This window comes from Scardinius erythrophthalmus (assembly GCF_964197995.2).
Source record: "Scardinius erythrophthalmus genome assembly, chromosome: 20".
NCBI lineage: Eukaryota > Metazoa > Chordata > Actinopteri > Cypriniformes > Leuciscidae > Scardinius > Scardinius erythrophthalmus.
The window spans coordinates 25,125,039-25,151,939 of record NC_138240.1 but is presented as its reverse complement, the minus strand read 5'-3'; the positions used below and the strand labels follow the sequence as shown (position 1 = coordinate 25,151,939).

At 38.8% G+C, this 26,901-nt stretch overlaps 2 protein-coding genes across 2 annotated transcripts in view; one reads left to right on the top strand and one right to left on the bottom strand.

The window, feature by feature from the left end:
• The window catches only part of magixb (MAGI family member, X-linked b), a gene marked incomplete at both ends in the record, with an annotated part of 89,103 nt that extends 75,200 nt beyond the window's left edge, over positions 1-13,903 (bottom strand). The window contains one exon of the mRNA XM_081349537.1: positions 13,821-13,903. Coding sequence (XP_081205663.1) covers positions 13,821-13,903 — 83 coding nt within the window. The remainder of the gene's footprint in view (positions 1-13,820) is intronic.
• A 1,777-nt stretch (positions 13,904-15,680) lies between these two features.
• Positions 15,681-26,718, top strand: gpkow (G patch domain and KOW motifs). The gene is made up of 11 exons (XM_081348759.1): positions 15,681-15,907; positions 16,031-16,203; positions 17,826-17,965; positions 20,597-20,703; positions 21,855-22,062; positions 23,041-23,173; positions 23,998-24,166; positions 24,250-24,373; positions 24,598-24,667; positions 24,767-24,852; positions 25,935-26,718. Exons 1-11 carry the CDS (start codon positions 15,726-15,728, stop codon positions 26,061-26,063), a joined length of 1,521 nt encoding a protein of 506 aa, XP_081204885.1. The 5' UTR covers positions 15,681-15,725; the 3' UTR covers positions 26,064-26,718.
• Positions 26,719-26,901: the final 183 nt, after the last annotated feature.

Genomic DNA, 26,901 nt, shown 5'->3' with positions numbered 1-26,901 from the left:
TCAATCAAAAAATGGGCAACGAACATTTGAAAGTGAGAGACAAAAAGAAACAGTGACTGAGACAGCATAAAGATTAAACCACCAAAGGATTGAATTTAAAAGAACATGTTGTTTATCAAAAAAAGAATTTCATAACAATATAATGTATATGCGGCAGTAATAAAAAATGTCCACCAAGAATGAAGACTAACGGTCATTAACAATAACACATCTACCAGCAACAGCAACAAACCACAGTAGGTATCTGCCTCATGACATCTATCCTAACAGAAAATAAACAAGAGTTGTAAGGTGAATATTGCACCTGTTATATCTGATTAATCTTATAAACATGCAGTGACAGCATCTGCTCAACAATCTAGAACATTTATTCCAGTCAAAGCAGGAAAAGCACCTCATTCATATGAGAAACACCTTGCTCTAATAGGAATATCACTCAGCGTGAAATAGGCATCTGTGTTTGTGCGGACTGATTGTTATGCCAGCTGGGGACAAAAGTGGGGAAAGACAAAGGAAACAAATCTTTGAATTAATACTGAGCATTTCACCTTGCAGGTTTTCTCCTTTACAAAGCATGTGAGGAATCAATTTACTCAGTCATTCCACCTTGTTTGTTTTATCCTTGCTGTATTAGTGTTGTTAAGCATGAGAACTCTCTGACTGCACAATGAAATGAATTACTTCCCTTCACAGAATCCTGAGGGACCAATAGTCCAATAATGCTTTTATTGGTTTCTTGATATTTTATATAACAGGGTTCCACCTTTAATTATATATTTGAAAATCAGAAAATGTGATAGATGACTATCCAAATACACATCAACTACGCTTACCCTTGTGAAAAAGAAATATGCTTTAGCATACTTATAAAAAGAGTACTTAATACTGAAATCATATACTTAAAAGAATATCCTTAAGTGCAAACTATAGGTAAAGTTCCCCTTCGTCAGCTCACTACTACGTAAGTCAGAAGTGATTCTGACGAATGGGGATCGCTTGCGAGTCTATCTACTTCGAGTGAAACTAAACGAGCCAATGCACATTGGCATGCGATAACTGCACCAGCTGCTGTGCATCGCGACGCGGGCATATGAGCAGCAAGTGCGTCGCATCTTTGTCTGGCGCTTCGGAGCCAGACAGTGCATGCTGTTCCTGTTCTCTCAAGCATCTGTTAGAATGTTGCTGTTCGAGTCTCTGCTGGAAGGGACCTCTCCACCTCAGCACCAGAGAGAGCAAATTCCCAAAAGAGCTTACACAATCTGACCCTGCGTCCTTTTCAAGATGTCATTCAGATCATGTGTTTCTGGATGTGGCCAATGTTTGACTCCGGCTGATGGGCATGATCGCTGTATCACGTGCTTGGGCTATAGGCACGCTGAAATGACGCTCATGGATGACTCATGTTCCCACTGCGGGAACATAACCATCGTGGTGTTATGGTCGAGACTCCGTTATCTCGAAAGAGGTGGAGAAGAATTCCCTTCGCTTATTCCCCTATCTAGTGCTTCTTCTGCCCAGCAGAAGAGGCCTACTTCGGTTAATAGCCTTGGTGATCTGAGCCTTAATAGCCTTGGTCTTCTCGGGCCCCTCACTCCTCTATAACGCTACCCCAGTCATCATATAACGGTCCCAGGAGTTTTTTTTGGAGCTTCACCGGATGATCAAATGTCGGTCGCTGCATCGGAGGGTGGGCTAATGTCCTCTGGGGATGAAGACTCGGCTGCGCTGCCTCCTTCGGGTGCACCAACGTTGTCTGAGTCAGACCCAGAACTCAAGGCTATGCTTTCCCGGGCCGCCGCAAGTGTCGGGCTCGAGTGGAACCCTCTACGGTGTCCCGAACCATCGCGGCTGGAGATTGGTATCTCGGGGCTGCCTGTGCTGGTTCTCAGCGCCCCGCCCCAGTGCCTTTCTTTCCGGAAGTGTATGAAGTAGTGTTGTCACGGTACCAAAATTTCAGTATTCGGTACCAATACCAGTGAAAATCCACGGTTCTCGGTACCAATTTCGGTACCAAAGGGCTAGAAATCAATAAATTCTTCATTGATACTTCCTCGTCATCATGGAGAGCGCAGTTCGCACCGTTTCAAAAATAGTCCAATAGTCCAAAAATCTCCAAATGCAAATGAACTTACTCTGAATTTAAGTATTGTTTTTATATGAGGATCCTTTACAAGGTCAATATTGATTTTCACTAACGACAAAACAACAAATTATTCGTGAATTCATATGGAACTAATCTTTAAAAGCTTTCCATCTTTACTCTCCTCATGTAACGTTGCATTCGGAGATCGACAAGTTTCTCCTTTCCACAAGTGCTTGCTCTGCCGTGGCGCCTGTCGTTGCGCTCAAGGAATTGTACAAGGGTAGTTCCGAGCCAGGGGTTATGCAGGAACTGCGTACAGCAACGGACATGTCCACGTCAGTGGTCAAGGGCAGTCCAGCGGTACCCACATTTTCAATAAAAGAGCCATTTCTTCTCTCACAAGAGGGCGTGGATTGCTGTGAGCGACGCTCCCATGCCTTGCCACTCCTTTCCCCCTCTTCCGTCGCCAGCGGGCAGCAGCGTGCTACTCAAGGACACTACGAAGCCTTCCCACGCACCCTCTGCCCCACCTTGGAACCAGGTAAGTGTGGCACAACACATTCAGACTCCGCTTCGGGCCTCCTCAGTCCCTGAGTTCCACCTCGCTGCCCCGCCCTGGGTACGTCTGTGGTCCCATTTGCACGGTGTCTGAGAGCCTGGCGCTTCCCAGTCCGTCTCACTGGCTCATCCGTACCATCAGACTTGGCTATGCGAATCAGTTCGCCCGGAGCCCTTCCAAGTTCATGTCATCTCTCATGTCTTGCGGGCAGAGATCAATGTCCTACTGGTGAAGGACGCGATTGAGCCGGTTCCTCCAGCCGTTATAAAGACAGGGTTCTACAGCCCCTACTTCATCGTACCCAAGAAAGGCAGTGGGTTACGGCCGATCTTGGACCTGCAAACCTTGAATGGGGCCCTGCACAAGCTCCTGTTCAAGATGCTCACGCAGAAACACATTTTCGAATGCATCCGTCCCCAAGATTGGTTTGCAGCAATCGACCTGAAGGATGCGTACTTTCATGTCTCGATTCTTTCTCGAAACAGACAGTTCCTGCGGTTTGCGTTTGAGGCACGGGCATATCAGTACAAAGTCCTGCCCTTCGGGCTGTCCTTGTCGCCCCGTGTCTTCACGAAGGTCGCGGAGGCAGCCATTGTTCCACTCCGAGAATGCAGCGTTCGTATTCTCAACTATCTCAACGACTGGCTGATTCTGGCTCAATCTCGAGATCAGTTGTGCGAACACAGGGACATGGTGCTCCGTCACCTCATATCTGACAAACAGATAGATCTGTTTGCCTCTCCGGACTCGACCCATTGCCAGTTGTTTTACTCCCTGACCAAAGGAATCTCGGCACGGATGCACTGGCACACAGCTGGCCCTGGGGCCTGCGCAAGTATGCATTTCCCCCAGTGAGCCTTCTCGCACAGACACTGTGCAAAGTCAGGGAGGACGAGGAGCAGGTCTTGTTAGTTGTGCCGTATTGGCTTAACCGGACCTGGTTCCCAGAACTCATGCTCCTCATGACAGCACCTCCTTGGCCCATTCCTCTGAGGAAGGACCTGAGGAAGGACCCACGTCCAGACCTCTGTAAACTCCATGTCTGGTCCCTGGATGGGACGCGGAGGTTCTAGATGACCTACCCCAAGTGCTGGTAGACACCATCACTTCTGCTAGAGCCCCCTTGACGAGGCGCCTCTATGCTCTGAAGTGGAACCTGTTCGTCGAATGGTGTTCTTCCCACTGGGAAGACCCCCGAAGATCAGAGTCGTGCTTTCTTTCCTGCAAGATGGGTTGGAGCGAAGGCTGTCTCTCTCCACCCTCAAAGTGTATGTTGCCACTATCACCGCACATCATAATGCAGTTGAAGGTAAGTCGTTGGGAAAGCATGACTTGATCGTCAGGTTCCTGAGGGGAGGGAGGAGACTAAATCCGCCTAAATTGCGAGCACACTCTACTAGAAGTGTTGCTTCCTCCTGGGCACTGGCTCAAGGCGCCTAGCTGACAAATATATGTAGAGCTGCGGGCTGGGCGACACCTAACACATTCGCTAGATTCTATAGCCTTCGTGAGCCTCCTTAGAGCCGGTATCTTCCCGTATATTCGCCCCCAGTGGCCAGTAGCACGAAGGACCCGTTCTTAGTGTCGTCTTGCAATGCCACCCCATGGGCCGGATACATGCGTCTATTTGCTACAGTAATGTTCCCTAGAAATTGCTAACCCTGTGAATTCCTCCATCACCCCTGTGGCAGTCAGACGTTGTGGAGCGTCTGACGCCAGGCCTACACTCGTATGCATTCTGGAATCTGTGTTGGGCTGGGTGTCCATATGAAGCGGTCCCTGCGGCGACCCCATATGTGTATTCCTCCATGGCCAGCTCCTCTGTGGACGAGCCCGTGTCTTTCCCTCGACAGAGCCTGCTCTGTCGTCTCTGCTGGTGCTCTTTCCCCCTTGTAACTAGACTGGAACCACCCCAGAGACTGCCATATGTCAATACTATCCTGCTTGGCTAGTCCGTGTAACTGTCACAGTGCCTCCCTCCGGGGTAGGATGTGGCTTCCACAGCGTTCCATTCCCCAAGGGCACGCTTTCCCAACATTATCCAATAAGTTACACTGAGTGGGTCTTGCGGATAAGCAGTGACTGACCTTCTCTACTTAGAGCTCCTACTTCTGCCCAACAGTGCGGTCAGGCCAGAAGGCTTGAGCAGAGTGCTGGAAGGGCCAGCAGCCGTGGAGTTTTGGTAGATATCCCCATTCGTCAGAATCACTTCTGACTTACGTAGTAGTGAGCTGACAAAGGGGAACGTCTCGGATACGTATGGTAACCCTCGTTCCCCGTAGTAGTGAGCTGACAAAGGGGAACATCTCGGTTACGTATGGTAACCCTCGTTCCCCGTAGTAGTGAGCTGACAAAGGGAAGGTCTCGGTTCACGTATGGTAACCCTCGTTCCCCGAGGAGGGAACGGAGACGTAAGTTCCCTCACCACTATTGCTGAGCTTCAGCTGTATGGCCGAGTGACAGGTCTGGCTCCTCAGCAGAAAAACAAGGATGCAAATATAATGCAATTATCGCATGCCAATGTGCATGGGCTCGTTTAGTTTCACTCGAAGTAGATAGGCTCTCAAGCGATCCCCATTCGTCAGAATCACTTCTAGCTTACGTCTCAGTTCCCTCCTTGGGGAACGAGGGTTACCATACAAAACAGAGATGTTTTCAAACACTTAGTTGCATGTTGTTTACAATTACATGAAAATGTATTATAGTTAAATTTAAATTAAATGGAATGAGCTGAACTTGAGAGTACTCATTTGACCCACATAAGTAGGATGTAAGTACATCTTTATATGAAATTTCATACATCTATTGTCTTAAAATATATGAACTGTAAATGTAATATCCAATAACACACTAAAGTTAAAATTATAATCAAGTACTTTACATATGCTTTAGTATGTTATTAAACACATCAAAATAAGTGCATTTTAAAACACAACAAAAGATTATTGAAACATGATGATTTAAAATGTACTTTAAATTAAAACTGACATTAAAAATGTAGTCACTGACATTAAAAACTTAAGTGGTCTTTTATTTCATTAATATTATCTCCAAGTAATTTTTTTCTAAACATACATTTAAGATTTGAACTGAAGTACACTACAAGTCCACATTCAATAAAATTAAGCACACTTCTTCTTATTATTCACAAGTCTATTCAGTGTTCATCAACATGACTCGCCGTCACGGTAAAATAATAGGAGAAATTAGGACAGATATATACATCCATTTGGCATATGACTAATGAAACAAGATGTGGGTAAAGTTCATCAAACTTTTGAGCTACTTCTTGCTCCTACTGCTAGCAGCTAACAGCTTTTAGCATTTAGAGGCAGCAGTTTATTTTTAACAAGATCCTGGACTATTTTAGTCTTTCCTCAACAGATTGTGTGCTACATATTGTTTTGTAAAGATTATACAATGTTATGCAGATTTTGAGAAGAGTCTTAAAGCTACAGCAGCTAAAAACTCACCATTTATGTATAGAAAGATTTAGATTTTTGACTTTAGAAGATCGATAAGCCACGGTTTGACCTCTTGCCTGAATTAAAAGAATGCACTTTTTTTGCAGTAAGGTGGAGTAGATTGTATATTTTTACTTTTTGGATTTATTATTATTTGTTATATGTTGGATTTATATTTATAAAAAGAGTGACGTCTTATCACGACCGTTGCAGTGCCTGTAGAAATTTTGCGTTCTTAAATATTATGATGTAATTTTTCGGATCCCCTGTTACCAATTAATACCACATTTTGTTTTGTACTATTGTATGAAGCTTTGTTTGTTACTTGTTCTGTCTTCATAAAAAAAAAAAAATAAAAAAAATTATAGTTACCGATAACTTTGTTGAAATTTTTTGATTCGCTGTCAGTCATGTTCAGGTTTGGGGAGTAACGGAATACATGTAAAGGCATTACGTATTTAAAATACAAAATATGAGTACCTGCAGTTAGTACTCATTCAGTTACAGTTACAATTATTTGTAGATTACAGTTACATTCGAAAATAATTTCGATTTCAGAATGGATTGCTTAAACTTTTTCTCTTATCAAAACAATTTCACTTCACATCAAAATACATAGTACACAACAGTCTAATGCATTACTAGGAATAATAATTTAAGCTTTGGCGTAGTCTAATATTTTTTAAAAACCTTCATTTGAGCAGTTATGTCACCCCTTCACTGTTCTAACCTGTATTTGGCTGCGCTGACCCTAATCTTACATCACCCTCCATGGAGACACTTGCTGGAGGCCAGCCAGCACATGCATCTTAAATTACAAACAACCTCCAAACGAACCTGAGCATCCACATAGCCTATAGACCGCTGGAGAATGTCTGATAGTAACACATCTCGCATCTAATCACTCTCCCGAACCCTCAGACACGGGGTGCATTAAACTCTGTGATGCTCAATCCTGCCCAAATCTGGGCCACTGGTGTAGCCGACACACACGGACAGCCGTGACAGATTTAAAAATAAAAGATTAAATGTGAGTGGGCTGAAAAACACACAGCAAACATTCCCAAACACAGCCTAAGGACACACACACACACATGTTAGACTTAATACCCATGAAGCTCAATACAATCAGGGTAGGAAATAAATGTGCTGCTATAAATTTAATAAGGGTTTATAAAATCATGTACACTACCATTCAAAAGTTTGTATTTGAATGAAGTTTCTTATGCTCACTAAGGCTGAGTTTATTTATATATTATATATTAATATTATTGAATTTCATGTTAATATATTTCAAAAATATATATTGTTGTAATGACAAAGCTGAATTATTTTCAGCATCATTATTCCAGTCCTCAGTGTCACATGATCCTTCAGAAATCATTCAAATACGCTGATTTGCTGCTCAAGAAACATTTATTATTATTATCAATTTTGAAAACGGTAAATATTTTAAAACAGCTTAATATTTTTTGTGGAAACCGCAATAGATTTTTCAGGATTTTTTGATTAATAGAAAGTTCAAAAGAACAGCTTTGATTTGAAATAGAAATCTTTTGTAACATTATAAAGTCTTTTCTTTCACTTTTGATCAATTTAATGCATCCTTGCTTAAAGGGGTGGTTGATTATGATTTCTCTTTTTTAACTTTAGTTAGTGTGTAATGTTGCTGTTTGAGCATAAACAACATCTGCAAAGTCACGACGCTCAAAGTTCAAAGCAAAGGGAGATATTTGCTTTTAAAGAAATTGCTTTTTAAAAACTACAACAAACGGCTGGTAGGGACTACACAAGCTTCCTCCCGGGTTAGTGACATCACCAACCCTAAAATTTACATAAACCCCGCCCCCGGGAACATGATTTATAGATTTTCATGACAGAATATGCTAACCAATGACTAGAAGATAACTACACATAAGCAACATACATTCATCAACTAACCATTTAGAAATGTTGTCTATGTGTTGTCACTTCTTCTTGAGTCTCTCCATCTTTGTCTGACTCCGGTTTGAACACAAAAGGCTAAAAGTTTTTGAAATTTTCAGTACATGTATGTGTGAGGTAAAAGGACACAAGCTGTTGAAGCTCCGCCCCCTGTGCCAGGAGCAGCAGCTCATTTGCATTTAACGCGACAGACACAAAAACAATGCATTTTTGCTCACCCTCAAAAAGTGACAATTTTAACATGCTATATAAAAATATCTGTGAGGTATTTTTAGCTAAAACTCCATATACACACTCTGGGGACATCAGAGACTTATTTTACATCTTGTGAAAAGGGCATTATACCACCCCTTTAATAAAAGTATCAATTAATGATACACATATATTATGCATATACATATGACCCCACATTTTTTGAATGGTGGTGTATATTGTCCAAATTCGAGCCTGTAAAGTATTTAGGTGTAAATACAGAGAATGTGCTGCCTTTTTTTTACAAAAAATTATCCGTCCCAAAAAATAGATGGAAATAAACAGCAAAGTACTTCAGAGATTCAGTCATAGATCAAAAGTGACAATGCGAAACAACATGCCTGAAAGCTTTTAATTGTATTTTTTCCAAATCTAAAGTCTTTTATTGTGAGAGATAAGACATAATTGTCTCTGAATGATGTGCAGAGACTCAAAACAAAAGTATGACGGAGCGAAAATATGCGGAGGTGGGGTGATTGTCTATAAAGATAGAGCGAGAGAAAGACCAAAGCTGTTGAGCCAAAGCGAGATGAAAAATGATCCAAACACGAAAAATGTCTTGGTAAATCGTGATATGACAAAAGACTCTAAAGCTCCATGGTGACAATGACATGATATTGGAGAAAGTTAAACCACCACAAATCATAAATCCTGAGTTGCGTGTAGTAGCAATAGAAGGGCAAAAATAGGAAGGATGAGAGAAGATTGAGTTTGTATAGATGAAAGGTCAAAGGAGAAGGGATAGAAAGAGACAGAAAATGAAACAGAAAGAGTCCCAGCATGCTCGGCTAGGTCACAGTGTAGTAACCCGAGTGGGAAAGATTGTGCTGAATCAGATGCCATCGCTGAAGGTGACCCTCCATCTCTCCCTTCTGCACTCTCTCTCCTTTTCCTCCTCTTTCCCACCGCCTCCTCATCCTTTCTTCAATCCCTTGCCCCTCTCTTTCTCCCTCCTCAACCATGTCTTCCATCCCTCGTTCTTCTCCTGCTCACTTGATATTGATCCCTGCAGCAGTGCAGCCTACAGCTCAAGGCTGTGTGCGGTTTACTTGTAACAATTTCACAGCGACACGCTTATTCCGTACCTGCTATCAATATCCATATAACGAGGACCGATCCATCACCATTCAGATTTATATTTGTGTTGTTCCAAGCAACAGACATGTCAAGGTCCATTTGGCCTGGATAATGAAGCGAGGGGAACTATGGTCCAGGTATTGACTCTCGGGTTAAATAGTGGGAAGATAAAGAACGATACAATCTAGACTGTGCCACACTTCACTGACCCATGTTACGATTTAAGTGTTCAAACAGTTTGGTTCATTGATTGGTGTGTTGTGATAGTTCTACTATACTTTTTGTCCTTAGGGTACGTATACAACAGTGTACTTAGTATGGAAAAGCATTTTCTTTTGCATTTTTCATGTACAGACGACACCATTGTCAAAACGATCTACGAAAACAACCATAATCAAACACTATATTCTGCATGCCGGGCCAGTAGGTGGCAATGTCACTTTGTAAACAAACACTATGTGCCTATGGACTTAACCACAATTATGGCTGGGCGATATATCCATAGACAGTATATAAACTGGACACAGCGACCCCATTGGATTCAACGGAGACAAGTGAAGTCAATTAGAAGCACTCACTTCCTGATGGCTGAGCGTACTGCGCAGACTCAAACTGAGCTTGATGGTGTAGATGTGACGTGAGCAACCTGTCTGTCTTCTAGTAGCTGTGCAAAGACAAATCTGAATCATTCCCTTCCAAAACTTGCAGAGACGGAGAGCGTGAGTAGGAGGTGTCCATGAGCTAGGTGCAGGAGCAACTTTTGCTAAGTATTCTGATTAATTACTTTGTCATTTTGCCTCCACGTCCCCCCGATTGCGCGCGAGCTTCTCCTCCTGTCCATACGGTAATTTCTCTACTGTGCGACAGAGAGTCACGTGGTTATGACGCAATCGTTAGCCTATTTTTACAAAAACTGCTTCTACGGGGCCATAACGTAAGATACAAGGTAATGGAGCCTTTTATACATTTTTGTGTTTCTTTAGAAATAAATAATGGACAAATGGAGTCTTTAAACGCCTCAGATGTAAAGTTATTCGAAAGGGAGTCAATGGAATGCTAACAGCAGATGGTCCGCTAATTAATGGCGGCGCCCGGGGAAGCTTCAATATTTTATGAAACCCTGCCCCCCTGGATATAGGGGACGTATCGCCTGCGATAATTAATGTGATATGGCTCAGCTTGTCAGTGAAATACGGCTCTGTGTAGTAAATGCCGCTCCATCTGAAAGCAGATGATGGCGATTTACTACTAATCAAGGAACCGGCTTTACTGACGAGATGCGCCTAACAATGTCTTGCGATATATCGCCCAGCCCTAACCACAATACGCATTCACATGATGTCACCGTTTTCACAAATTCACGTTTTTGTAGTTTACACGGAGATGGCAACGGAATCGTTTTTAAAAACTTGCTCTTTGAAACCGTTTTCAAAAGTTTGTGCTTTCGGGCCCCCAAAACACCATAGATGTGTAAATGAACTACCAAAACGCATAAAATGTTTTATGTTTTAAGTTGAAAACAGTGTTGTGCAAATGTCCCCTGAGTCTTGTGCCATTACATTATATGCTTAAAGGGACAGTGTGCTACAAAAATGAATATTTTGTCATCATTATCCCCTTTCCCATAGCAATCCCTGTAAATTACCATAAAATTACCAGAATTACTTTACTGGTAAATACACAAATATGCTGTTCACACAAGTAACTGAGGCTTTTTACTATTAAAAAGAGACCATTCACACATCATCACCAAAATACCGGTACATTTTGTGAAGTCTGTCATCGGAAATGATCTTTAAATGCTGTGCCGCGGTCTTCATTCGCCAGCATGAGAAGTGCTTTAGTTTCACTATCTGTTCAATTTGGGGGGGGGGGGGGGGGTTACATCTTAGTGACAGGTGTAAGGCGATGATCACGTTTTTGCTCTTAAAAACACGAGTCGCACATTACAGTATCCAACTGCTGATCCGCAGCACTGATGAATGAAAAAAGAGGCAGGGTCTCGAGCGTGACACGCTGAAAAAGATGCGAGACGCAGTGCAACGGTCAAAGATGTCCATCTAGTCTACAGTTTTACAGCTCCAGTTTACAATACATGTGCTACATTCTTAAAAAAGTTTGTTTTTATGTGGGTTTAATATCGGCTTTGAAGTGTTGTCGAAATTGTCATGTGGAACAACCAAGTAGGTAAGTTAAAGGCCTACCATATTGTCCTTACACATTAAGTACATGTGAATGTAAAAATATTAATTGTATCAATTTTAATATATTTTTTATTTTAAAATATATTTTTCAGGGTAAAAGTTTTTCAAGAGTTGCACCACATGACATTTCACTAATCTTGTCATAAAAAGTTCATATGATTTAATATTTTCTTTTAGGCTTTACTGACCTTGACATACATTTATGAGTGTCTGAAAGGGTTCTTTCTATAATTGAATTTACTGTTTTAAATTTTTATTTAATTATTTATTTTGTTCACACCACATGACTTTGCTTTTAACTGACTTTTGTTAATAATAATATATAATGCCAAACGTAGCCCCTGGTCACTGCATGATTTTGTTGTATGGAAAAGACCACCATGAAAACTCTTGAAAATTTCTCCATTTCTGTTTCATGAAAACAAGAAAGTGATACAACATGAGGGTTAGAAAAATGACAACAGAATTGTCATTTTTGGATTAACTTAGTTTCAAGTGTGACATCAATTCCTTTACGAACGACCTTCACAATTGCTCATAATATGATTGATATTCCATTAGACATCTGAGACTGAATGAGACAGATTAGCAGATTGTCATTGCCATGCAATGCAAACAGTGAGTCAAAGAAGCAGAATTGTCTTGCAGCGCTATCCTATACAGCAAGGGTAAACTGCAGCATCCACACATATCTCTCTCCTTCATCCACGCCTTCAACACATCACCTTGAATATGCATGAAGTGAGGTGTGGAGTGTGCATATAATCACACAATTAACAAGTGCACACAATACATGTGCCGCGCAGAGGATCAGAATCTTCTCATTAACAGACACTCAGCTATCAGATAAACTCAAACCAGGCAACATTCAGACAGCTTCAATAAGATGATTATAAGTAATTGGTTGAAGTTGGATTGATAATTTAGCTGAAATTGAGATGGTGAGGGGGAGGCAATAGAGTTCGCACACACACGACCATATGTTCACACACACACACACACACACACACACACACACACACACACACACACACACACACACACACACACACACACACACACACACACACACACACACACACACACACACACACAGCCTGGAGTGTGAACTGAGTGTTTCTCAGTGATTCGGGATGGGGAATATTGCAATTGTTGCTTTCTTCAGACTTCTCTCTCTTCCTCCCTGTCTCTTTCTCATATTAATGAATGATTCATAACTGTAGGATAACCTTGACTGCTCCCTGAGCCTACAGCAATGCACTGTTGTGAAGTCTGGGTCACAAAATTCATTATTTCAGAACCAGATGAGGACAGACACACCCAAAAACACCGCAAGAACTCCAGCGTCTCTCTGCCTGTTTCTTGCATGCATACACTAGTCACAAAAATGATTAAAAGTTACATAAACATATTCACACATACATGCTTTCAAGAGTTGTTCAAACCTGAAATGCAAAGACAAGCATCGAGGTGATGACATGATGAAAAAAATAAATAAATAAACAAGCTAAATAAATTAATATCTGCCATCTGGCAATATACATATCTGGTTTCATCTTAATGTTAACAAATAAATTACAAATAATAAATAATAAAATGCATTATATATATATATATATATATATATATATATATATATATATATATATATATATATATATAAAAACAAGATATAATACAAAATATATTTATAATACAAGATATAAACAAAATATATTTATATATATAAATATATATATATATATATATCAATTTCAGTTGAAATAAAATTAATGTGTATGATTAAAATAATGTGTATGCTAAATTGTCATTAATTTGAAACAATAAATAATAATTTATTTATAATACTTTGTATTATTTACAAACAAATAAATCAATAAATTGTATATTAAGTCTGATCATAAGTAAACACGTATCTATTAATAAATGTGTACTTGTATAGCCTACTTCAAAAAGTAATTATTTAAAGATAAAAAAATAAATAAAAAAGGAACATTTTGTCAAGTTGAAACTGAATTGACTTGACAGCCTGAAATAAGCCTTTTAGATAGATAGATAGATAGATAGATAGATAGATAGATAGATAGATAGATAGATAGATAGATAGATAGATCTACTAGCATAATCTGTTGACAAGCACAAACTCAACATATCTCTCTGTCTAATGTCTCTCCCACACCCACATTTACAGTCCAAACATTTCTTCAACACGGATATTTAGCAGAAAACACACTCACCTGCACTGCCGCTGACACACACACATTCTCTTCAAACAATTCAACCGTTCAAAAATCATCCGTTTAAACGCGTCTATATACATTGATAAACTAGATTTGACCCCGACGGTCAAAATCCTAAAAATAATTCCTAAATGTTAATTATTCGGAAGGATGCAGCGAGATTTGTAACTTTATACGACTTCTAACCGTCTGTTTTCTACAGAGAACACTGTCTGCACGCAGATGAGACGCGCGCGCCAGACGCGTAGTGGACAGTGTGTGTTCAGCTGGGAACGGGACCAGTGATGATCCGCGAGGAAAAAAAACACAGGGTAAAAAAAAAAAAAAAACGCACATCGGATCGGACAGCACGTTTGCACTTGGTTGTAGACACTCCAAAACAACAGACACTGTCATTGGATTGTGGCTTTTGGGCCAATGATAACTTATGTCCCAAACAAACTGAATAGCTTTTTTGAATTTTCTTGGTATTAGCAGCACCAAGAGTGATTTTCATTTTTCACACAGCAACACGCCCACTTAATCAATGGCAGAGCCCAAATCTTACCTTCATAGTTATCTTTCTCCTCATCGTGTGTCCCGAGGCGTTTTAATCCGCGTAATTGTTATGACTTTCTGGATAAATGCGCTGATCGGTTACATTGCAGCGGTTATGCTGAGTCTGGCTCCTCGCATCGCTCAATAAGCAGAACACGGCGACAGTATCGATTAGGAACTGGAGGACAGTGGCACGGATGTCCGTGGAGGCATTGCTGCGGGAAGCGATGCGTGTCACCGGTCCAGATCGCATCTAGCGCACGCTTCGATATTCCCAGGCGCAGGCAATAAGGGAAAGAACACTGTAATAAGAGTAAGAAGCGATATTGGAGGCGCTGAGGGGAGGAAAGATAAAAGGGGAAGATCCGCCCCTTGTGTAAACGAACCAGGTAGTTTGCCGGTTTTGTTAAAAGCGTGATAGGTCAAGGGAGGGAATGCGGACAGGTGAAATATGAGGACTGAGATAATAAGTGAGTTGGGAAAGTGTGGAAGGGCATTTAAATTTTACCACACTCTCCCTGCTAAAAAAAGAAGAAGCTTAAACCAAGGTAAGATGGTTTAATTGCTGGTCTCTGAGATTGGTCAGATTGCTCTGTTTGCTGGTTTCAGATGGACTTTGGAAACTGTCCGACATAAACCAGCAAAGACCAGCAAACAATCTTAGTCTGGTTTAAGATTTATTTATTTTTAATTACATTTTTTTTCCAGTAGGGCTCTGTCTGAATAAAGAAAAATAGTCATGGATTGGCATAGTATGAGAGTCGAAGATGAATGGGTCTTTTTATTATTATTAATCTTTGATTAATCACTTTTATGAAACCTTTTACAAACCTACGCCCAGACTTAGCAGGCAAAAAATAGGCTAAACAACTAGATTAATTTTTAACATTTATGCGCTTTTATGCTTGCATGAGTCATGTATATTAATTTTTGTTAAAATTATTTCCATACTTAGAAGCAAAAAAAATAAAAAAATATTTTTTAGTAGCACAATAATATTTAATCATTTGTACTAAACAATACTTGTCCTATATTTTCACCGCTAATTTAACCCCACTTTCCACTACATTAGGGGTCACTGCAAGGTGATTTTAAACAACTATATTCAGAACTATATTCATTACTAATATAAAAAATATATTACTAACAAAATAATAGAACAGTTAGTTGTACGTTACCAATTTTGGACAACATTTTCTCTAAATATTTAAAACATAAGAGATAAAGCATAGACTGTAAAAAATAGAGATAAAGTCGTTAGTACCGTGTCGCATTATGGGAATTGTAGTCTTTTGAACCTTTCCGGGTATAGAGATGTTTGCACAATAAAACTACATTTACCAGCGATTACAACACACAACAAACATGGCGTCGCCGGAGTGGCAAGAGGAGCGTCAATCACTGAAGATTAATATTGGCCAAGATGATGGAGGCAAAAAATCTGCCCCAATATCTTTCGGTTTTAGTAAAACATTGAGCAGGGCCAAATCCGGGAAAGTGGAAGAGCGAGATTTTTTAGTTGAAGTCGAAGGGAAAGAACTAAAAGGGTGAGTTGAATGCTAACGTTAGCTAGGTTAGCAAATAACTTAGTCTCAGTAAAAGCAGTATAATGTTGATTGTTTATAATCTTATCGTGTGCTTCAACTCGTGTATGTCTGTTGCTTCTACAGAACCAAACCGGTGGAGAAACCGAAGGAGCTTATTATACCGTTGATTCACAAGAACCGGTGGTACCGACAGGATGCTGAGCGAGGGGAAAAGAGCAGCGAGGACAAGACCAAAGACCCGTCCCGGGAGGCGCAGGACACGGTGGAGTCTCAAGCCGTCAAAGAACTCATCGAAGGTGTGTTGCTCTAATGTTCGTTCAGTTGGTTTTGGGCGCGTTTTAAAACCTCGTGAGATGCCTTTAAGGAAGCGTTTTTGGGCACTCATAAATATAGCCTAACATTATTAAACTTAACGTTACATGATTCATGGCATTTAGACTGGAATACCACGTCAATATATTTGTAAATTAATATTTTAATAGTTTAGTGTTTACAGAATGTTGACACAGTACTGCAAAAAGTAGCATATTATGCCCTAAAAGGCTGTCTAAGTCGCTAGATTTCAAAACACAAGAAGTTTGTTTACTTTTTGTTTACTTGTGAGATGCCAAATTTATCCTACAGTTTCAGATTATGGAAATAAATCTTAAGGATTTCCCTTGTGAAAAAGAATTTCGCTTAATTGAATTGAATGTGCGCTTATACTATTATACCTCAAATCTTAAAGTTAAATAAAAAAATACTGTACTTGCAGATATATTAATGAAATAAAATGCCACTTAAGTGTACTGAAAGAGAGTGCACTTTCATGACTGCTTCTTAAAGCGGGGGATTTCTTCGCTGTATTCTCGCTTTTTGCTCGCAGGTTTCTCTCTAGAGCTCCCCCCACAGCTTCGGAATAGATATTTGACAACACTGTTGTAAAAACTCGTAGGCGATTCTCGGACACCAGAGGCTAGTAGATCAACGACATCAAAGCAGATGGGATAGTCTTTAAAACGTCTTCGGGTTCAAACAGCGTGAGGGAGCGCAGCATTTTAGCAGATTACTTTTGGCCGTAAAGCAATTGTTTACATCGCGAGACCTGATATCACGCGAGACTTCCTGACGCGGCGGCCCGCCGGCTCAAAGTTGCAAGTGCGTATTTTCCGCTCACGGGCACCAGGGGGGTGCGAAACGACCACCATTCAACCCGAAATAAGTATTGTAACCATTCCAATGACTCCGAAGCTGTTCAGTTAAGGTAAAAAAGTTACTTAGTTCACCTTTAATACACCTAAGTACACCTTTAATTCATTGTTTTCATAATATGTTGTCATGTTTTAAAGAAGTACACTTATTTTGATGTTGACTTGACTAACATAAACATATTTTAATTGTAACTGTATTTAATATTACATTTAAAAGGTAACATACTAAATTCCAAATGTGTAATTACAAATACGTTTAAATGCACAACAAACTAGTTTCAACAAAAAATACATTAAAGCATAGCCTATTTTAGTTTACTATAAATGCTTGTCAGTACATTTAGCAGTACATTTTAACTGTATTTCAAAGACAATAGAAGTAATTATGAAATTACATTTAAGAAGTACAAAAGTACTACTTAAGTGTCTCAAAACACTCTTATGTTCAACTAATGGCATTTAATATAAATTGAAACTAGAATACAGTGTCATTTAATTGCAATTATATGTCCAAAAACATTACATTCTTTTCACTCTTAAGTATATTGTGGCAATAATGTGGCTTGATGATTATAGATCTGGGCAGGTAAGTCAAAGGTTGAATGCTCTACTCCTTCAGTCATTGTACTAAAAATACAGTAAGTCAGGGGTATTTTTTTATAAGAAAGCATTTACTAAATGAAGAATAATGTATTAATGTAGTTCTGTTTGAATGTCATCTACTTCAGAGTCTCAAAAACACCAGGAGAGATGGAAGAACGGACCACAGTCGGATCCGAACCTTGCCATTCCTATCCTCATGCAGAACCAGGCTCCCGAGGGCTTTGAGGATGGTGACAAAGTCAACGTGGATATGAGACCAGAGTCGGTAGGTCCTTGATGGATACAAAAAAAAAGAGATGGATGGAAGGAACTGTTTTACCTAACCTGTTTAAGCCAAAATTGAGCCCCTTTAGGCCGTGTGTCCACTGAAGCGTTTTTAGCCGGCTGAAAACGCTAGGCGCTCTGCTGAAAATGCCTAGCTGTGAGCGCTTGAGAGCGTTTTGCCAGCGCAGCATTTTTTTCAGTTGAGACGCTTTGCTTGTTATGATACGGAATATCCGCGAAAGTGTTACTAGTATCTCATTTCACACATATTTAGTTTCTGCGTTGATTCTATATTAAATTGCTGATACAATGAAACGTATTTTCTCTGGCTCTTGTTTTAAATTATTTTGTTTCGTTATTATGCCTGTTATTGTCATCTGTTTATGTTGTACAAGCAGAATGTGGCGATTGGTCGTGTGGTGTTAGTCCCGCCCCTCCTCCACTGTGATTGGACGGTTGGGTAAAAAGTGACAGTGATGAGCGCTGCGTTTTACCCAAAGTTGAACATTTTTCAACTCTCACCGACCTGTAAAAAACGCAGAGTGCTCAGCGTTTCAGCATAAAAAAAAAACACGCTCAGCGCCTCGTTACGCTCATGGCATTTTAAAAATGCAGCGCTCCCATTGAAAACAATTGGAAAATTATGCCAGGCACGTGAAACACACTTCTCAGTATGGTGTGTTACACATTATTACAAGGATAGTTCACCCAAAAATGAACTTTTGAAGGAAAAATAAGTTATTTTGAAGAATATGGGAAACCAAACAGTTGATGAATTATGGGTTTTGGTTACCCATATTCTTCAAAATATCTTCTTTTGTGTTCAGCAGAAGAAATAAATTTGTACAGGTTTGGAACTATTTGAGGGTGAGTAATGATGACAGAATGTTCGTTTTTGGGGAACTGGCCCTTTAAATTATTAAAGACTTAAATGTTTCTGCAAATACTTTGTCTCCTCCTGAGAATCCTGCACATAGGATACATTTTAGTGTCAAATTCATCATAGCAATGCTATTGAATTAATGGAAGAATCCTGTAAAGCTGGATGAAACAGATCCAGAATGAGTTATAACACAGAACGAGACTGTAGTGTGCACTCAAGTCTAATGACTGTAACATTAATGAGTCACAATCATACAGAGTTAACATTCTGTAAATACTGCGAGTTGAGATATTCTAAGTACATTAATTTGGTTTTCTCCTTTTGTATTTTGGTACAGTTTTTCTAGCTAAACAAAATGGAGCTAAAACTGCTGAGTTTGCTAAAACAATGACTAATGCTATAAGCAATTTGGTTATGATTAACAGCCAAAACTTCGTAAGAGAATAAGTTAATATGTTTTGTCGATACACTATCATTTAAAACCGGGGTGGGATTTTTAAAAATGTTTTTGAAAAGTCTCTTTCGTTTACCAAGGCTGCATTTATTTGATCAAAAATACAGTAAAAACAATAATATAAATTGTAATAATATATTACAATTTAAAATAACTGTTTTCTATTGTCATTTTTTAATATGTAATTGGGCTGGGCGATAAAACGATAACCATAATTATCGCAATATATTTTTCCTCGATAAAATTATTACAGAAAGTTGATAAGTCTTCTATATATTGTTTATGCATTATGCAAATAATGACTGAAAAGAGCTGCCATTTCTGTTGCGTATGAGAAACATTAAACGGCTGCTCATTTGAACAGGGCGCCACACGGAAAATGTATCAGCTCGGCTCGAAACACACCACAGCGCGAATGCATTTACTCGCTGACCGTCTTGAAATTTAAAAAAATGACCTCAGTAAAAATGCCATCATGCAAGCTAACTGTTTAAAAGAGAAATGGCTATTATTGGCACTGCACCACTTTGTGCTCGCTGATCAATCCTGTATACAGATACTGTATCTCTCTGTTTTAACTGCAAATCCGGGCCATATCAGTGTTTGAACATGCAGAGGATTTCTAATGCAGTTGTAGCTGTTGATTTGTGAAGTGTATTTTATTAAAACTCATTAGTGTTCAATGAGTGTATGTCCTGCTGCTAGAGCTGTTGTCCAGTTATGGTGCCAAATGTGGTGTCAGCACAGGGCAGTTCAAGGTCATTGCTCACGCAGTGTTCTTGTTACATTTACTTTGTGTATGTGTGTGTGTGTGTGTGTGTGTGTGTGTGTGTGTGTGTGTGTGTGTGTGTGTGGTATAAGGGTGTGTCCTAATGAAATGAGTGATGAAGAACTCTCCTGCTGCATCCAAACAGCTTACTCTGCATAAACCTCTCTCTCTCTTTCTTACACACACCTCCAGTGTCATTTTCTCCTGCAGTGCAAGTCCATCACTTGTAGATTGTAGTGAGAGCGCCAGCTACAGCTTGATTAGGCTTTAACACGGCTCAGAGTCACTATGAGTGAATTCTACTCTGCCTGTCAAAGAGCTTTTGTTTATTCCACCGTGTAAAAAAGAAGCTGTGATATTTCATCTAATTATCAGCTTCTCTGTAGGTTGAGGTGTGTGTTTCTAATTAGTGCCTGAATGTGTTTTTGGTTGCTTTGTAAGTCTGTACGTGTTGGCTTGTGCTTGATTTCTCTGTGGAGATGTTTGAGATGTGTATTGAATATTGATCTGATTCGTTCTGATTCAGTCCACAGAGGCCGACTATGAACTTGTTCCTGTGGAGGCTTATGGGTTGGCCATGCTGAAGGGAATGGGCTGGAAGCAAGGAGAGGGAATTGGACGCACATTTAAACAGTAAGGAATTATAATTAAAGAAATTAAAACGAGTGGGAGGGAGCAGAAAAATTGAACATGTTTCTCCCACATGAGCACCATGGCACAGTATGTGCCTCTAAATAGGCCACAGCTTTGACTCTTAAAGTGGTTTTTAATTTTTGTTTAATGTAAAAAAAATATATCTGTTTGTTTTTAAGTGCCCTTGACACTCATCATATTCAGATGTTTGTTTGTTTTATTATTAATTTCCATGCCAGAATATTCCATTTCTATTCTGTGACTATTTCATTGTGTGAAAAGTTTATGGTAAAACTATCAGATTTGTAAAAAACATTTTTGCTAAAGTTTTGGTTTAACTTTGTTAAATTTCTTCCAAGGTTTATCACAGGTTTAAACCCAGTACAAGCTAATACAATATCCATCGGTCATAAAGGACTTTGACAAAAGGAACATGTTGATGTATCTTCTCCTAATGTTTAAAAACTTGTAAGCTTATATTCAAAAGTACAGTGCGATATACCTTAATGGCCATCACAATATTAAAAATGAAATATTTTAAAGCTAAAAATTCAACACAATTATTTAATATTATTTTTAGTGATCAATTATAGCCTAAGGAATTGGGTACTCATTTATCCCTAACTGTATATGTATGTGTGTGTATATATATAATTTATTTATATTTATATATATATATTTTTTTTTTCAAGTTCTCTTTTTAAAGATACATTTTATTTAAAATAAAAAAAATATTATCTTCAGTATCTTTATAGTTTCATCACTGATTTGTGCAATAAGCGCTTTCTAATGCACGTGATGTTTGGCTCTCTGCAAGTCTTTTCCGCTCATGTTTCCTTGTGTTGGGATTATTGTCCCAGTTGGAGACATTAATGACGCGAGATTATGATTTTATGTCAAATGCAATGAAGAATTATTTCAGACCGGCTGAGGGAATCTTTGGCGCAGACTGGACGCAGACTTTTTAATCTTTTATGCTTACGGGCCCATCTGTCCACTTGTATGGACATGAAAACACACAGGCTGCTCTTTATGAGGGGCGGGATGTGCGCATGCACGTGATGGAGATTCAGTTAGCTTGTGGTTAATGATTAAAATCCTAGTCCTAGTTGCTCCTTTTTAATTATTTAGTTTCTTTTATTACCTGCTAGAGATGTGAAGCCTATAGAGCATCAGTTGAGGCCTAAAGGACTGGGTTTGGGTGCTGATCGCTCAGCCATCAGAGACCTGGAGCCCGGCGTCCCCAAGAGACCCCCTAAACCCGGTGATGAGAGGGGGAAAGAAGAGGAGGCGCTGGTTCTGGGGCCTGGAGGATGTGTGCAGGTTGTAGCAGGAGCGCATAAAGACCTGTACGGGAAGGTGAGTGGACTTTACTTGATCCATATTTGTGTGACAGTAATGGAGAACCCGTGTACTGACACAGTAAAGAGATGATGGAATTACATAAGATGGAGCACTTCAAGGCTTCAAGCCAGCAAAGCATATATTATGCTTTTAAGATATTATATATAAGATTTTAAAGTCCCTCTGTGGTGAAAATCAAGTTTCTCCTTAAAACTGCAGTGAACCAAAGACTCAAGTCTCAAAAACGTGGTTTAAAATCACTGGTGTTTCTGACATCACAAACTACTGCAACCTTGTAAAAAAAACTTTTAAATATGTAATTTTGGTGATCAGAGATTACAGCAAAATTATTGGCTACAGGGGGACATTACATATTAGTGATCTGAGAAAGGTATGAGATTCCAGATAAACTGCACACAACTGTAATTACAAATGCTGTGTCTGGAAACCTGTTTGCTTTGACCTCATATCTGGTATTAATGCTTTTATTCTTTTAATGTGTTGTAGCCTGGAATATTTGTTATATTTTATACAGAGATGCAATACATTGTATCTTTGTGTGTTGGAGATATGATTAAAAAAAGACTAATTATTCCTGTAGTATAAAATGTTGTGGCACCAAGATAAGAAGCTACTATGAAGGGGGCCCTTGGGTTTGCTATTGCCCTAGGGCCCTGTGTTCGTAATCTGGACCTGTTTATATGTACCAAGAAACATTAAAGCTCCAATATATAAATAAAGTTGATTTATCTTTCAATAAAAAAGTATGTTTAAGGTTATCAGCAGCGATGGTTGGTGGTTAATAAAAGTTGTTAGCTCCTTCTCCTGTCAATTAATAAATATTTTAGGAAACAAATTCCAGAATTGTTTTGTGCAAAATTATAGAATAGTCTGAATATAATACTGACATATTCTTGATTTTCTCCCTGTCTGTTTTTCTTATTTTTTGCTCTTTTGTCTCCTTTTCTTGTTCTGAAACCGTCTCTTTGACAGATTGAGGGAGTGGATCCAGATAACGCCAGAGTTGTAGTCAAACTTGCCATCGGCGGCAAGACAGTAACCATCAGTCAGCACTCTTTAAAACTAGTCCCTCGCAAGGAATACGACAAATACAGCAAAGACCTCAGTGAGTTTGCTCTTACATCTATAAAGAAGTCTATTCATTCACAACACATTTAACTTCTAGAATGTGACATGGTTTCTAGTGAAACTCAATGTGTGGGAAATAATGTTGTGCAGGGCATTTTTTATTCCTCATGATTTCATTGGATTGTAGAATTGAGCTCTGATATATTAGTTTGTATTATTTTAATGTGCACTGATGAATTGTGCTTAGCTTAGCCTATAGTTTCAACAGTTGAGAATAACACAGACTGAAGAACTGGCTGACTGTGTAAAGTGCAATTTGAGCTTGTGGGAAAACAAGCTGTTTGAGTGCAAGCGTTTAAACCCAAAACATCATCAGCAAGACTTTATTTTTCTGTAATCAGAAGCTGTGTGGTCTGGGATTCTCACAAGCAGGTTTGCACACGTGAAACCGGTTTCATCATTTTAAAATTGTAAATATTGTTTTTTATGCTTTTAAAAAAGACAATTAGTTGTCTATGAATGTCCACTTGCCCTTTCTTTTCTTAAAAAAAAGAAAGAAAAACTCTTAGGCACTTATAGTGGAAGTGAATGAAACCAATTCATAAACATTAAAATACTCACTGTTTCAAATTTATAGCCACAAAATGATTTCAGCATTAAAAATGCAGCAAACCCTAAATCTCTAAAACGGCTCTAAAAGTTGATCTAAACCGCTTTACAGCTCAAATAGTTTTACAGAAAAAAGAAATGTATGCAAGTGCTTTTATAAAATGATTAGCTTCACATTTCCTCAATTGTTCACTTCCACTGTAAGTGCCCCAAAATAACATTGAATTAATAGGTTTTTCTTCTGTCTCCCAGGTCGTCTTAGTAAAGCACACAAGGACAAAGAGAGAGAAAAAGAGTGGGAACAGCAGAAGGAACGAGAGCAGAAGTTAAACGGCAAAGATGAGAGGGGAAAGACAGATCGAGATCGAGACCGGGAGAAAGATCAGAGGAAAAGGAAACACAGAGAATCAAGTGCAGACAGGTAAGACAGGCACTCAAGAACACAGTGTTGTGCATGTATATTATTGAATCTATATTTATGTGTGAACTTCCTGTTCCTGCCAGAGGGAAGCCTCCCCCGGCTAAAGAGTCGCGTCCCTCTCCTCCAGCCCCCTCATGGCTCCAACGGGACCTCCGTGTGCGATTCATAGATAAAGCATTCAAAGGAGGCAAATACTACAACTCTAAGGTACTGGACTAGTGTTGTGAGCCTGGTTTGTTTAGTGTCTGAGAAATGTTGAAGTGTCTGTATTGGTGTTTTAGGAGGGAAACACACAGGATGTGTTCTTGTTTTCATAAATACACTGAACAGAATGCTTTTTTTCCCGGTTATCCATAATTAAGATATTATGAAGCCATAAGATATTAGTATAAATTGAAGTAAAAAAAAATTTATTTGTTTTATGTGTTTAGATGAGAGTTGAGGATGTCGTGACGCCCCACACCTGTGTGTGTCGTACAGAGGACAACAGGCTGCTGGACGGTACGACACACTTTCACCTTGACCTTTATAAGAGCCATTTTGACAATGAGACTTTGGCCTAATAACTGGTTTTAAGTTTTAATCATTTGTCTGTTTCAGATATTAGACAGAAAATGCTGGAGACCATTGTACCCAAGAGCGACTCGGACTACATTATGGTGGTTCTGGGAGAACACAGAGGACAGGTAAATGGATTCACATGTTTTCTCTGTGTTCCAAATCCTAGTGGGCCGCCTACTTCGACAGCATTGTTGGCATCAGACACTTCTGAACTTCACACAGAATAATGTTGATAATACCCAGTGGTGTTTTCATTATTTTAAGTAAAGCAAAAATTAAATATAAATATTACGTGAAGTAGCAAAACTTAATCAAATGAAAATTAGAAATGTTGCAGTGGCAAGTTATGTAAATAAAATAAGTTTAAAATGACAAAAACTACAATAAAAATCTACATAAATAAACCCAAAATATAAAAGCTAATTCAAAATATGAATAAATAATATAACCGTAAATAATACAAAAATAGCTCTGCTTATACCTCATTTGGTCCAAAGGCAGGCTTGCGTGGTATTTATCACAGATGAGACAATCCCAGAATGCACAGCAAGATGGATTTTATTTTGGATTTGCATTTTACTAAAATTAGTTAAGATTGGTAACCTAATTAAAATACAATATTTGTGCATGCCATTTAGGACTGTGAAACGATTAATCGCGATTAGTCGCATCCAAAATAAAAGTTTGTCTTTACATAATATATATGTGTGTACTGTGTTTATTTTTATTTTTATATATAAATACACACACATGCATGTATATATTTAAGAAATATTTGCATGTATATAAAGTATATATATAAATAAAATGTTTCTTAAATGTATACATGCATGTGTGTGTATTTATATATACAAAAAAATTATATACACATACATGTTATGTAAACAGTTTCACAGCCCTAGTATATTTTTTTGTCCTTAGTGTTGTCATTAGCTTAGCATCATGAACTCACCACGCCTTAACTGTCCAAATGAGGTGCGTAGACCTGAAAACTCAGAAGTGTTTCCTTAGCATCATGCTAACATGCCTTAGAAATAGCTGCCTAAGTAGTCTACGAGGCAGCTCACAAGAATTTTGTACTGAGCCCATAAGTTATTATCCTTATTTGATATGTATCTGTGGTCCACCACACATATAATCGTTAAGTCTTTCATAATTTGTCTATCCATATATTTCTGCTGTAGAATCATAATGCGTTATCTTGCAGGTGGGCCGCATCCTGAAGCGGGACCGAGAGAAGTGTCAAGCCATGGTTCAGCTGGACCGGTACGAGGAGCAGCTGTTCACTCTCGACTATGATGCCATCTGTCATTATGTGGGCGGAACAGAACACTGAGAAACCAATCGGATGATACGACACACCTTTCATCATCCCAACCCTGTTTTGATTGGCTTCCCTTTATTCCTTGTGACCAACATGTCAGATACATTACATTTTTAATACAACCGAGACTTAATTTATTTTACTAGTTGTGTTGTATTTTTAAATGCATCTGAATGATGAGACCTGCGATCTTAAAGAGACATAATATCTTGTTAGTAAGAGTCTGTTGTCACGAAAAAATATTTTGCATATTTTGTGTTGTGCTTAGAAATGTGAGCGGGATCAATGACAAAAAGTGGCATTTTCCTCTCTGTATAGTGATAATGAACATTTACGCAGGTCAGCCATTGTAGCATCAGTGTTTGAGTGTCTGCTGCTGATCTGCGAAGAACATGAAATTTCATTTTGGCCCAATGTAATTAAATATCTCACTGCCATTTAATTAGAATCCCAAAACTTTTGAAACTCTGCATGGTTTCTTAGTCCAGTAAAGATCAGAATTTATTAAAAGGTTAACAGTTTGTACAAAGTTATACACAAGCCACTTAGAATTTTCACTCATGTTATCTTTTTATAATAAAATATTAAAATTCCTTCAAAATGCCTTTGAATTGATATCTTGGTCTATAACATCACTCATCCTTGACCTTACTGCATCATATTTGATACATGAATTTCTAAGACTTCTAAATTATCAACATGATTAACTTTCCAAAGTTAATTGTTTAACTTTTCCTTTTAACAAAGGCCTTTTAATTTAGCATATATTTTTATAAAGTAAATGTAATAATAACTTTTATATTATTATTCATATTTCAAGCTGAATTTGCAAATTGTGTTTACTTCACTA